Source organism: Belonocnema kinseyi, chromosome 9 (assembly GCF_010883055.1).
Source record: "Belonocnema kinseyi isolate 2016_QV_RU_SX_M_011 chromosome 9, B_treatae_v1, whole genome shotgun sequence".
Lineage (NCBI taxonomy): Eukaryota > Metazoa > Arthropoda > Insecta > Hymenoptera > Cynipidae > Belonocnema > Belonocnema kinseyi.
In genome coordinates, this window is record NC_046665.1 from 15,695,933 (window position 1) to 15,710,785 (window position 14,853).

Genomic DNA, 14,853 nt, shown 5'->3' on the forward strand with positions numbered 1-14,853 from the left:
CAGGTCAGCCCTGAAGATGTGAACTGCAATGTTCACGAAACGTCGGCAAATAATTCGTAGTTTTTTACACGAGTGAAACCCGAAATATCTCTTTTTATCAAATACTTAATTGGCCAATCAGGTTTGACCAGTCCCCACGAGACTTTTTCGACGTTAGTTACAGATACTAGCACGTGGTGCGAGTACCATTAGTAAGGAGGCCCTTCGTACAGGTATTAAAGTTTTAAATAATGTCGATAGTATAGTACCTCTCAAGCAGGTATTTAACGTACGTTTCAAGGAATTTGGTCAAAAATTGAAAATAAAAGATTTGGATAAAATGAATAATCTTATGGACGGCTCGGATTATAAATTTGGTGAGAAATTTTGGCCGTCAATTACTTGGACTTCGCGGTATAGAGAGTATCGCACAGTTCAGAAAAATGATTAAACGTAAAAAAGTTAAGAGGCTTGGTACAACGCATAAATCAAAGAAGAAAAAGAAATGAGTGAATAATACAAAATCTAAAAAGAAAATCAATTGTCGTCAAAACAGAAAAATAAGAAAACACAGAAGAAACAAAAGCGTAAAACAAGTAGAGGAAAAATCATTCAAATTCGGACATTTTTGGCGGTTAAAAAGTAGATTATGGTATGATTTCCTTTTTACACTCACATTCTAGTGAGTATTTAAAAACTGAACTCGATATTTTTTCTCTTCCACCAACTCAAACATCTATTGAGAGTTCGCAATGGGTCCATTACAAGCATGTTTCATCGCTGACCGAATATTCACCCATAGAGTTTATCATACCAGACCATGGCGAAGAATACATAGCTCTTGCTCATACAATGCTCAGTATACGCATCACATTGGGAACACCGACAGAAACTTCAGCAAATGTAGAAGTTCTTAAAAGTGTGAGTGTAATGAGCAACTTGCTTCATTCAATGTTCAATCAGGCGGACGTATATTTCAATCAAAAACTCGTTTCTCCTCCAAACAACGCATACGCGTACAGAGCGTACCTGGAATCATTGCTCAATTATGGCCCAGCTGCAAAAAAGAGCCATGTCACTTCTGCTTATAGGCTCCAGATACTGCAGGAAAAATGGAACATTTGGCCACCAAAGATACAGACCAAAGATACAGGTCATCTGCATTGCGACATTTTCAATCAAAACAAAGTTCTCCTCCACGGAGTGGAGATGCTTTTTCGACTCGTACGTACAAAAGATGCTTTTTGCCTTATGAACCCTGTCAGGACATGCAGTTTACACATTTTGGAAGTATCGCTCCTTGTTCGTTGCTCAAAAATAAGCCCCGGATATTTTACTAGCACACGCAGAAGCTATATCACAATGAACAGCAAAATACCCTATAACAAGTGTCGAGGTGAAAGCGCTAATTTTACACGAAGGTATTCACCGTGAAACTCTGGATGTTATTCTCGGACAGTTGCTTCAAAGAATAATTATCGGTTTTGTAGAGAACAGAGCTTTCAACGGTAATATATCACGAGATCCAATTTACTTTAAAAATTACAAGATTAATTTCTTATCTCTTCACGCCGATGGTACACAAATACCTTCCAAACCTCTGCAACCAGATTTTTTCCAACAAAAATCTTCACGTTGATGCTTATCACACTGTTTTATTTGGTACTGGTATTCATTTTCTTAATGAGGATAATGATATTGATAGATATGATAACTCGAAAGGATTATGTCTTTTTGCTTTTGATCTTACCCCAGATCTTTCTACAAATTGTTATTCTCATTGGAATCTCGTAAAGCATGGAAGTAAATGAATAGATGTACGTTTCGAAGAACCATTAACAAACACCGTAAACTGTGTCATTTACGCAGAATGTGATAAAGTTTTGGAAATTGACGCGTCTAGACAAGTTCTTGTTGACTTTTCAGAATAGTGAATCATTTTTTCTACCTTTAACTTCTCAAAATTTCGCACATATAACATCCTAATGCACACATGTGTTTACTTAGGACAGGTTTGGAGAGGAAATGACTTAGATTTTTACACTTTCATTGTCATCTCATAAAAATTCAGCTATGTAAACATTGGAAAAAAGAGTGTGAAAAAATCTGCCACATATGACATCATATAAGTCTTAACAAGTCGGTTAATTGCTATTGAATATAAAAAATTGAAATACCGTTTTCGCGAATTTACACGCATTCACACACTGGTCTTATGCGTCATTGTCACAAAACGAGATTCGCAGGGCTTCTTAATATTTCCAATTTAATTCGTATGAATACTTTTTCTTGCTGGTAGAGAAATCCACGCAGAACTGACGCTTCGTTTCCGGGGAAAACCAGTCAAACCCTCGGCAAGAGCAAAAAACCTTGTCTGAAGCTATCCACCGCACTGAACTCTCGGCAGTTTGAATCTAAAATAAAAAAATCATCTTTACCGTTAGCCAATAGTAAAACAGATCAAAGTACCTAAATTTTCAACTTAAGTCGCGCCCTGTAATTTCACACGAGCGGGCGCTTGTCGTTAATTTTACGACCTTCGGGTTTATCCAAGTTAACGACAGAATTCCAACGTTTTTCTATGTGAAACAGTCACAAAATTAAAAACTGATAACAAAAGCCCTGTGTCACCTTCCTTAAGCCCAAAGTTATGCTCTGAATCCATAAATAATATTCAAAAACCCCTAAAATTCAACTCTATCACATTTAACGAAACAATTTTAAAGTGTGCCCATGTAGACAGCTGTAAAATTTTCAAATAAAAAATAGTTACAAGCCCCAATTTTACAAGACCCCATATTTGTTTCCAACATCACAATAATATTTAACAACCCCTAAATTTCACTGCTGTCACGTTTAACGAAACAATTCCGAAATTACGTCACTTTAAACAGATGTAAAAGTTTAAAATAGACTAGTTTCAAGAGATACCTTATCAAAACTCAATATCATATTTCCAACCTCACAATAAAATCCAAAAACCCCTAAAAACAACCCCTATCACTTTTAGCGAAACAATTCGAAAGTCTGTTCATGCAAAACAACCATACAATTTTTAAATAGAAAATAATCACTAGAGCCACCTTTACAAAACCTCATATTATGCTTCTAGCTTTACAATAATATCCAAAAACCCTAAAAACATCCCCTTTTATTCTTAACAAAACAATTCGAAAGTCTGTACATGTAAAAGAGTCATAAAGTTTTTCAATTGTAAATAGACGCACAAGTCACCTTCAAAAACCTAGACTTATGTTCCCAAACCGTCAACAAGATTGCGCAACCCCTAAATTCATCCCTATCATGTTTTACGAAACAATTCCAAAATGACGTCATGTTAAACAAAAGTAAAAATTTTAAATATAATAGTCTTAAGCGTCACCTTGCTGAAACTCCACATTGTGTTTCTAGCATTACAATAATGTACCTCAACCCCAAGAAACAACCCTTACCATTGTAAACGAAATAATTCAAAAGTCTCTCCATGTAAAACAGAAATAAAATTTTTAAATTGAAAGTAGATGCACAGGTCACTCTCCTAAATCCCCAGGATATATTTCTCTCATCGGTTTAACAGACCCACCATTAATGACTTTCAGAAAAGCACTTATATTTTGAGGTAAATGTGTGAGATTTGCTCTGAAGATGAGATGCTCTTTCATCAAGCTCAATGACAAATTGTTCAGGAAAATTCTTCGGTGCTTAGGGGCCTTCATTGGACAGGCAAATTTGAATAAAATTTGAGCGTTTATTCCGCCAATACTCATTAAAACATGGAAAACGACACAGGGCCATTTCTTCTGGAGGTACATAGGAAACTAGCGTTTTGTGTTTTTGGAATCCAAAAAGACATGACTCCACAGCCCTGTTTTTGTCCGGCAACAATTCTCTTGGGATTTCAGTTTTGTTTTTCTTTATTGTGGCCAAAACCGTTATTTTTTTCGTAAACAAATGGTCAGTGAGTGATACACTTGTGTACCAATTGTCGATAGACAAATTTCGGTCTGAGTTTTCTATCGGATTGACTAAACGCTCTACACTATCTGTTGGAGAATTTGAGACTGCAAATGGTCCATCTGGTTATTTTCTGCAGTATTTCTAGATCGGACGTATAAAGACTTTTGGCATCACATAAAGCGAAAATCTTTATCCCGTATTTTGCTGGTTTGCTGGGAATGTATTGAATAAAACTGCAGCGAACCCTAAATGGATGCAGCATTTCGTCAATTCTTCTATATTCACTCAGTGTGAACGCCGACCTGCAGTTATTTACGAAAGCTTTGGAAAAGTCACGAATCGCTGCCAGTTTGTTAACTTGCCTTCTTTCGACCCTAGTATTTTTGTCATTAAATCTCAGGCAACGGGCAATGAAGAGAAATCTCTTATAACTCATGACAGCTCTTGCAATTTGAATTCCGGTTCCATCGTTCACAAAGATCTCTTTCACATTTTTATGGTGAGATTTTTTTATTCCGATCAAATATAGTAGACCTATGTATGCCATAAACTCTTGCCTATCGATATTTTTACAATCTCGAAGTCTAGAATATTCTTGGTGGACTCTCAGCTCATCAATATACATATTTGTGTACTTCAAAACATAGTGAATCATAGAAATGTCGATGATTTTGAAGAACGCACCCTGTTCGTTTTCAATATCATGAGCTCTTTGAGTGACAACAGTGCGTACTTTGACTACGTTTATTTTTTTTGGTTTTTGAAGATATACCATATCTGGACTTACGCCATTTTGTTGATTTATTTTTACCTATGTAAAATTCCTCACTTGCCAGCTCCTTTTTTTTAGATTCTTCTGAAGGGTTCTGTTGTTCGATAGCACTGTCTTCGGTTTGTCGTTCGATTTCTCCTTCCGAAAACTCGCTGTCACTTGACAAGTTTTCGTTTTCTTCCTCCGGTTCAAGAAACAAATCCTTGCCAATAGCATCCAGTTCTTTTGACTCCAACATATTGAATCGGGCATTTTTTTGTTGAATTTGTCACATCGAATTCGTAATCAGTGATCTGAAAAACCCTTTTGCACCAATTTCAAAAAGATAAAGAGTTTATTTAGCCTTCTCGTGCGCCATATTAAATCCGCGATTTGGTTTTTTGAATTTTTGATATCGAATTTGTCATCAGTGACCTCGAAAACCCCCTTACAATTATTATGAAATAAAATAAAAAACTAATGTAGCATCTCGTCCGCCATATTGTAACCGCCATTTTGTTTTCCAAATTTCTGACATCAGATTTGTAATCAGCGACCCCAAAAACCCCGAATAACATAATTTAGCCCATTTTATTCATTTCGCCGGCTTTCCGATATTCGGCCCCACTGTGGAACGATATGAATGTGGAAAAAATCAGAGAAAATAGTACAGGATAAGTAATATACTTACACATAAGGACGCGTATAAACAACACGGAAGCTCAAGATATAATAATAAGTGGTATGTGCAGGGGAGGGGTATTTGCACAGTTGTAAATTTTACGATAGCACGCCCGCTGGAAGGTTAAAATAACCTAGTGGGTAAACCTTTCTTTTTATCTTCAAGTCTTTGTCGTGGTTTTAGTCTCTTACCTGTTTAAATTTTGAACCAATAAATAATTCAATTCTGATATATTCTTTAAAAGTCCAAATTATTTTTTCATTTATATTTTATCATTTGGATTGATCTAGGTCAGAAGTCAATCTTTCAGACCTGTAGTAAAAGTAATGAGTAGACTTGATATCAAGCATGGATATTTATCCTTTATAGTCCACCCAGTGTCGTCTGCACAGGCGCCTGGCGCTTAGCAAGTGACAATGGTCTGGTTTTTGCTACTTCATTTTTCAGGTCGTCAAACATCTTAACCTGTTAGGCTGCTGTTTGTGAAAGGTAGGTCACTCTCTACCTAATATTAAAAACCTTGTCACAATTATGTGCAACGATATCGGATAAGACAATTTTTTGCGAGGAATATTATTTACAATCCCTTTTTTAACAAAGCTCTAAAATATCTTCTAGATATTTTTGAAAACAGAAATGTGACTAACTGCTTCGTGTAAGAAAAACGGTCCTTACAGTTTCACATCACAAATCTAGTAAGTTGCAAAGATCCTTCATGGTGAGGAGGAAGTATTTTTGGAACACGGTGCCAGAGTTAATTAAAGATAAAACTTCGCCTTAGCATTTTAAAAAGGCCGTTCCTTAACGTTTTGTTGAGCATTGATAATTGCACTTTCGAAATTTTCCACTGGTAAATTGTAAAATTTTCTCGCATCAAGCGACGTTTTTGCGCCATAGTATTTTAACAATTTAATCTTCACCAACCGATAATTTACGCTTTTTCTTATTATTTATGTATATGTAAAGCAATTTCTCTCATTTTCCAGTGTTTCCCGTTCTCAGAATATTTACAGTTCAGTAAATACTCTGAACACGAATGTGAAACGGCCGCTTCCTCGTTGGTCATAACAGTAAACATAATTGGAAGTTAAAAATTCGTTTGTGAGAAAATGCGCTACATAGAAGTTAAAACTCAATTTCTGTGTACATAAGCATTTGTAGTAAGGATTTTCCTTTATTACAGAGCAAGTTGCAAGAAGTCATAGAACTAGAGGAAACAGGCGGTAGAGCTGTTGATGAAGATCTAGGTTCCGAAGCGCGATGTAGGCAGAATCTGCAACAGAAGATGGATATAGATGACAGTGATATTATTATACAAGGTAGCGCATCCACGCGACTTTCTCGTAAACAGGTGCGTAATATATTTTATTGTATACTATACAAAGATCTATCCGCCGCCAGCGCTGCGTTTTTCGAAATTCTAGGGAGGCTCTACTGTGCAGGACTCCAGAGCCTTACGGGAAGGCCTGCCGAGCCTTAGAAGTCTCTGAAGACCTTTAAAATAAAGAAACATATATGATGGTCGACTCAGTTTTTGTCCTGGAACTTTGCAATCTAGAATAAAAATCATATTTTTTTAAACCTAATCAAAATCGGTTTAAATTTCCCCAATTGAGGATCGGGCTCATTGGAGGGTTATCGCAGAGCACCTTGCTAAATGCGGTACCTAGCGATTAGTGCGTTTCGTGAATGCGTGCTCGCAGCAACTGGGTCTTTCGATCCTACGGATCCGTTCATCCCCCTTCTTTGACGGTTGCCCACGCAATTATCAATTTTACCCTCGATACATACCGGTTTCATGTAATGAATTAGCTAGAGCTTTTCTTTTACCCTTTCGGTAATAAAATCTGCACAGAGTGAGTCATTAAACGCATTCTCTATATCTTTTTTACCGTTCTAAATTTATCCTATAATGATTTTAACAATTTCAAATAAATAAAAGACATTCAGGACCACCAAAGATATTTTGCAGTCCAGATAATTAAGACAGGACTATAGGTCAGTCCCACCAACAAAGACAAGACATGTAATTAGTCCAGTCAGTTACGACAATACTATGAATCAGTCCAACCAACAAAGACCTTGATTATTTTGAAAAATCTTCACATTGCCAGAGCAGTCCCATTACATTACCTTTAGTAGCTGGACTGACTTTTGCTTTGATAACGGAAGTGATCTACAGTCTTGTATTCATTGACTGAACTGTCTTCTACCTATGATATTTCGAACACTATTTTCATTGCCAGAACAGCGCCACGATTTCGTTTATTATTACCAGAACAGCGCTATTTTGTTGCCCTTATTAACTGGATCGGTCTTACCAGTGTTTCTAGTATTGTCAGTGATTGCGCTGATCACAGTTTATTGAAAACTGTGCACCTCATCTTCAAATTTCAAATGGGATGTTAGATTCGCGTGTGTTAATATTTTTCGCGATCAGCCCCACCTACCTCGAAAGCTTTTGATTTTTTGGACTAGTACCCATCAGGATTTTTTGATCAGGAAGCTTTGAACTATTTTAGGTTGCAATTTCATCCAATTTGATTGGGGCCGGCTTTTAATGTAAATTGTTCGGGGTTCTTCAAGAAGGCAACTCAGAATGGTTTTGCGATTACTTTTCGCTATGATATTTTTTTAATTTACAGCAGTTATTGATTATTTAAATAGTTTTCATGAACAATTTTTGAGTTTAGCTAACCTTAAATGAATAAGCTCAATTTTTTTTTTGGAGTCAAATAAGAAAGTAATTGCGATTACACTTCGCTTTGATACTTTTCAAATCGACAATAATTATGAATTATTTAAACTTTCGTATTTCATTTTCATTTGCTGAACTATTATTACTCAATTTCAAAAAGTAACACAGGCACACGAAAAAAAGGTCTTGTCTACCAGACGAGATAAATTGAGGTCGTGAATCTGAATTCGGGGTTGGTTTGACTCGATCAGGTCGCATTTCGTTTCTAACCTTTTAAAAATGATTAAAGTGGGAACATTCATGGAAACACCCAGAAAGCAAAGCGGTCATATGAGTTGAGGGTCGTTAAAGTCCAAATTTAAAGGTCATTTGACTCGAAGAGGTCGCATTTCATTGATAACATAAAAAAAATGAAACACCTAAAACTGTTCTCGACATAAATTTTTTATATTCAGTGTCCGGTACATAGAACTTGTTAGTCATTCTTTGAGCAACTTTTAAGTTTGGAGTCAGCGATCCTGAAAACATATACCTCTTTCCTTTCTGGGTATTTCCATGAACTTTCTAAATTTCATCATTTTTTTGAGGTTAGGAACGAAATTCGACCTGACTAAGTTAAACCAACCACGAATTCGGATTTAGCGACCCCAAAAACATTTGGTACAACATTTACACTATGTTTCTATACAAAATTTTACTGGATTGGAAGCTTCTTATGTGTCTCGTAAGGGTTTACATTTATCTTGCACTTTCTTCCCTATTCCTTTACACACACCCCACACACTTACTAGGTGCTGGGAGGGGGCCTCCAGATTAAGGTGGGTTCCAAACCACCAAGAGCAGCAGCTTTAAGTACTTAAATAAAACCTTTTTCTCTAGAGGTACAGGTCTCTCGATTTTCTGGTGTCCCACGACTAGCTCGACTAGTGTGCACCGCATGGACCGCCGAAGCTCTTCCAGAGTGCGAGGCGGGAATCGAAACCGAAAGTCGACGGAGTAGGTCAAAAGCACATTCTTCAGAATGAACAGATTTTATACCAGCATCAGGTGGAAACATAGGTGTTGATATGAGCCGTCATTTTAGATTCTTTTTTTCAGGTTGCATGCAAATGTCTAGAGTTTTACAATTATTTCAACTGCATTGTGAGAGGGCACCCATGTGAAGCGGTGTACAAATGAATATTATTTTAGTAAAAATTAATTTCATGGCATTTTATTGAACTTTATTTACAAATAAAATAATTGCATATAAAAGAATTAAACGCGAGCGGGATACGTGTATGAGGTTCTACTTATAATACAAATTAGGGGTCACATTTTTCTATCAGGCCTAAGATGGTTAGAACCCACTATGTCTAAAGCATTTTTCTTATAATTGGATTTCTGAATAATTTGCCCGGGGTATTTTGATAACCCAAGTAGCACGGAACGTTCCAAAAACGTGCCTGAAACGTCCAGCGGTCACCTTGAGGCTATTCCACTTGAATTTTCCAGCCACGTCTTTGGGACATGTAAAATGTTCACTCCTTTTGGATTTTTCATTGAAACGTTCTAGAAACCTCATCCTGGGACCTGAAGGGCGTGACTCATTCGGTGGGGAAGGGAGTAGTGTGAGGAAGGGGTTATAGAATTTTTAGATTGATCTAGAATTCTCGTGTTATTCATTTAAATAACACGTTCATTTCACAACACCGCTTTGACCCAGGTTACTGATAAATCTCTTCAGCAATCACCACAAGTGAAAAGCCTCACAAAGTCGTCAATTGAGATTCCTCACTTAGGTCTATTAGTATTCAGGGTCTTTTGTTTCAGGCGTCATTCACTCTACGGACACTCTTTTTATTAACTATTTGTCGCCATACTTTCATGTCCTGGCATACTCCTGTAGCTTTTCTCACGTCCATAAATTTTTTCATGCAAGCTCTCATTTTTCTATAGCTTTTTATTTCTCTTCTGACCAGGCTGTTACTCACACATTCTAACTATTATTTCTGCGATGTGCCTCTGGGCACGCTGCCATTTGCCTCACCTTGATACAATTGTTTTGTTAGTCGTTCATTTGGCATTCTCTAAACATGCCCTAACTATTTTAAACGATTTCTTTCCTATGTGCCAACAACCTTGCTTAAAATGTCGGATAGGATCAGACAGAGACGCGGAAGAAGAAATTAATTTTATCTAAGTCAAAACAATCACCTACCTGGGTCAAAAGAAGCGTCTATCTATGTCTTTATGGTATTCATTGGGGAGATTGCCGTTGAAAAAAGTCCTACGGTGTATGTTTATTCAGGTCTATACGGTGCCTATTCGGGACAGAAAAATAAAAATTGATTTATTCTTAGTTCAAAAAAGCGTTTTTCTTTGTCTATCTTGGACCTATCTGTGAATTTACCGTTAAGAAAAAAGAATCCAGTTTTACAGTGTATGTTTATCCGCGTCTATCGGGGACCTACTCGGGACGCGAAAAAAGATAATAATTTCCTCTTCCTGCTTAAAATGCCCTACAAGATTCGATATAACCTGGATAAGGCTATGATAGAAGCCAGATAGAACTTTTATACGGGTATATCCGGCCTCTATCTGGTTACTTATTTTCTCTCTTGGCACTATTCAGGACTATCCGGGTTCTAATGGAAAAACTTAACTAATAATTTATTTTGACAAAGTCGACATTTTCCTTCTATTCGGGTATATCCGAATCGTAGCCAGAGCACAGATATATGCATTGATGTCCTTCAAGTCCAAACTAGTGTTCATCCGGGTCTATCAGGAACCAGTCAGGTATAAGAAATCAATAAGTGTCAATCTATGTGGTTCTACCCGGGACGTATCCAAAACATGGTACTAGACATTGATTTCCTGTGAAATAAAAAAGGGCGTTTGACCGGGTCTGTCTGGGACCAATCTGGGAGTATTTTGATCACTAAAGATACTAATTCCAATAAAGTTGATTTTATCGGGACTCTCGAAGACCTCTCCGGGACGTTAAACTGTAAATTTTAGCTGTAACTCCAAAAGATCAATCTTTTTCGCTCTATATATCATTCGTATGAATGTATAACTTTTCGCGAATCGTATTCACATTAATACATTAATTAACAACTACGCTTTTTATGTAAGTATAATGTCGCGACTGTACGGGTTAATTGCTTATTACCAGGAGAATATTTAGTACAAAAATCGTTCGAGTTTTTATTATGACTTAAAATTGACACAAAAGAGTTCTTAGATTTCCAAATATCAATAAAATGTTCACAGAAGTGGCCCTAGATACTTTTTTTCGAGCTAGACGGCAAGACACATGAAAATCCCAATATTTAACATGCGAAAATGTTGGATTTTCGAAAAATTGTCTTGATACTGCAGCGTTTGATCGAATGCTACCAAATCTTTGAGCGATTAAACAGGAGTGTCTACGGAATAAATCCACATCAATAAAGTGGCATTATTTAGAGAAATATTTTGTTATTATTTAAACAGTTAGTTGTTTTTTCTATTTTCAAACTTTCGAGAAGCGAGCCAGAGATGCCCACTTTTTCTCAAATTGGTATCCTATGCTACTTACAGATAATTACTTAGATAACTTTGATAGTTCTCTTCTGATTTGCAATATCTTACCTTTGATTAGTAGTATATTACATCATAAGTAGGGTTAGGCACGTCTTTGCCGCGGAAAGGTCAATGGTTTTTCTTGTCATCCTGTGATCATTGAATTCCCCGCGTTAATAAGTTGTTAACCCGGCTAGTGATGTAAGATATTATATTCGCAACCACCATATGTTATGGACCTATGGAGCCCACTCAAATGGCCAGTTCATATTAACCCTGATATTTTTAGGGTAGTGAATCTTGATTTGCTTCTTTCACTTCTTCATTTACGTTGAGGAGTGGCATTTTTGTAGTTTTTACATCCCGGTAAGAAGCCTTGCATTAGAGGTATAAAAAGTTTGAATCCATAAGACCGCCGTTTTAGTCCTTCGTTTGTTAATCCATATCAAGCAGCGAAAATAATAAGATTCCAATCCCTTTTAACGCCAATCACAGCTGCCAGACGTAACCTCCAATAAATTAAAAACACCATTTTCGTTTCAAGCATTAGAACTCGCTCGAAAAGCATAACATTTTCAAAATCTAGTAGGATTGTATACAAGAATACATCTCTTTATCTTAAAATTTTCGCTTTGTTCAAATTTCATCAATTACAAAAATACAAAATTATGATAAAGAATTCAAAAAATTATTTTGCACCCGAACTCTCTGCGTGGAAATTAATCCTGACATACTAAAATGACCGATGCCATAGTTTAAAAAGCTCTTTACCTCACTATTATTCGAAAACAGTAAATAATAGTAGATAACTAGATACAAAAAGGGATTCAATTTAAGAGATAAATTCTACTGCTGTGGAGATTCAAAATGGGAGGGCAAAAACGGGATCCAAAAGTATTCGATATTTTTCACGTCACCACTGGATGCATGCAATTTTTCAATGCTTTTTAATGTAAGCCTTCTTACCAGGACGATTTTGAGTCTAGGACGATTTAGATTTATAACACTTTGCGATGTTATTGCTGATCATAATTGAAGGTTTGACGTCAGATTTGAAAGTAGTTCGTTCCGAGTTAAACTTGTGTGTGTGTGTTTGTGTGTGTGTGCGTTTGTGATAACCGTGCCGAAAGCTGAATGACACATGGGTGAGGTGTCTGGAACGGTGACTCTGGGATACCGGGCGACCTCTCAGAATACGCAGCCTTATCCTTTCATGCGGGGCTCCACAAGGATGGACAAACCCCTTTCCCTAGCTTCTCGTAGGAACAACAATGACAACACCAAACATAGTTGTAGTAGTAAGTGCGGTTCAAAACAACAGAACGCGCAGGGCTCCCGACAATGACTCGTCCAACAATGCCGACTACTCTAGAGCTGGGGGAGCCAATGAAGATAAATTCAATGCGATGGATCGGCGGAATCTCGGGTCCTATAGGTGGGCGAAGCAACTAAATCGCCACTTGCTAGATTGCTACGATGCGAGTGTGGCCCCTGAACGGGGTTACATGGCACGACTGCATGCTCTATGGTGCGAGAGACAGCCACATCTATCACACTTTTCGCATCAACATCTACGAAACTATGCCGCCGAAATACTGCAAAAAGGGGCTATGTAAGCGGAACGCTTACTCTACCACAGCCAGGACAAGCCAGTAACAGAGAAAGAGAGGCGACACGAAGACCAACCGTGGGCAGGCATCCCATAGAGGAAGAGCGATGCTTTATGACCCGGAGAAACATCAATATCAAGCTTTCTCTCAAGCCTATAGATCTGGCTGAAATGGATGACGAGCTTCGTGGACATTTTTCCGAAGAATCCGACCTCTGGACTATCAATTCTTGCATGTATCATGCAGCGAAAGCTTTGGCTGATGCGAACCGTAAAACAAAATCAAAGATTGATCATAAGACCAAAAGACGAATGCATCAACTCGCTATAAAGATAGGCTGGGCAAGACAGTACGCGTCTCACATTCAGTGTGTGATTGACTACATCACATCAGGCAGGAATTTTACCGCCAAGGTTCGAAAGTTGGCACACGAACTCCGGGTCCGTTATCACACACTTAACAAGTCAAAGCTGTTGACCATCAGACAGCATATTGTTGAGAGAATACGAATATACTGGACCTTCTGGGGCCTTCTGGTGGAAGAAGTTTCCTTAAAACCATCTGAATTTGGCCCGTATTTTCACCTGATATTTAAATTAGGAAGAGCCAATTGGGGAGTGGTTGGTGGGAGGTCACACAATACTCCTGCCGAAAATAGGCAACTTAGCTGAGCCGAAGAATTACAGGCCAATCACTTTTCTGAACACACTGTATAAGATATTCACAGCTTTCCTGAATAATAGGATTGTTCGGGCAATTGAACCTGTGTGGCAAGAAATGTATGAACAACGCATCATCTTACCAGCGTCACCTATCGATGGCCTGGATTGATTACCAGAAAGCTTTCGATTCAACCTCCTGTAGACTCATCATTTGTCTTTTGAAAAGCTTAAAGGTTCCTCCGCAAATAGTGAGGTGCATAGAGAGACTGATGGCGCTGCGGAAAACCAGATATACTATCTCATCTGGAAAACATCGTGTGACAACTAATACGGTCACCTTTCAGAGAGGTGTCTTTCAAGACGACAGCATGAGCCCAATCCTCTTTTGCTTCACATTATTGCCACTATCTCTCCGAAGCAGATACAAATGTCTCATTCGGCAGATTTGGTCTTCCGAAATGTCGGCGAGGAACAAAGTATCTGCAACGCAAATGCTTGCCGTCCCGGTAGTATTCTATTAATTTGAAGTGGTTCCATGGACAAAGAACGAGCTTAGATCGCTTGATATTGGTACACGAAAGATTATGCACAGAAAAAAAGCATGCATCTTAAGTCTTCTGTTCCGCGACTCAACATCTCACGCCATCAATATGGTCGCGGAATATTGAATCTTGAATGTCTTCAAAACAGGATTATTCTGGGTACAACACATAGAGTCGCAAATGGTAGGGGCCCTCTTCTTAAAATGGTCAGGAAGCACGAAGAAGTGGGCAAAGGAGCGTTTCTGTACAAACTAGCGGAGGAGGCTTCTGAAACACTCGGAATTAACTTCAGTATTAGGTGTGAACAAAATGCATCAAATCTTATCTACCAGGTGTATACATATGAAACCGGTATTTTTTCAAGAAAAAAACACATTTATTTCAAGAGAATGATAACAAATATTTTATTCAAAGTATGCGCCC

The 14,853-nt window shown here is 37.7% G+C and overlaps 1 protein-coding gene across 9 annotated transcripts in view; it reads left to right on the top strand.

Moving 5' to 3' along the window:
* Positions 1-14,853, top strand: part of LOC117179929 — a 1,200,486-nt gene that overhangs the window by 784,876 nt on the left and 400,757 nt on the right. For 8 of the 9 annotated variants that reach the window (XR_004467971.1, XM_033372159.1, XM_033372161.1 and 5 more), the window contains one exon: positions 6,553-6,720. Coding sequence is in view for 8 of the 9 variants with exons in the window: in XM_033372159.1 (XP_033228050.1) it covers positions 6,553-6,720 (168 nt within the window). In the remaining variant the exon portion in view is untranslated. Of the gene's footprint in view, positions 1-6,552; positions 6,721-6,793; positions 6,898-14,853 lie in introns of those variants that run through there. The other variant, XM_033372160.1, reaches the window with a different exon arrangement.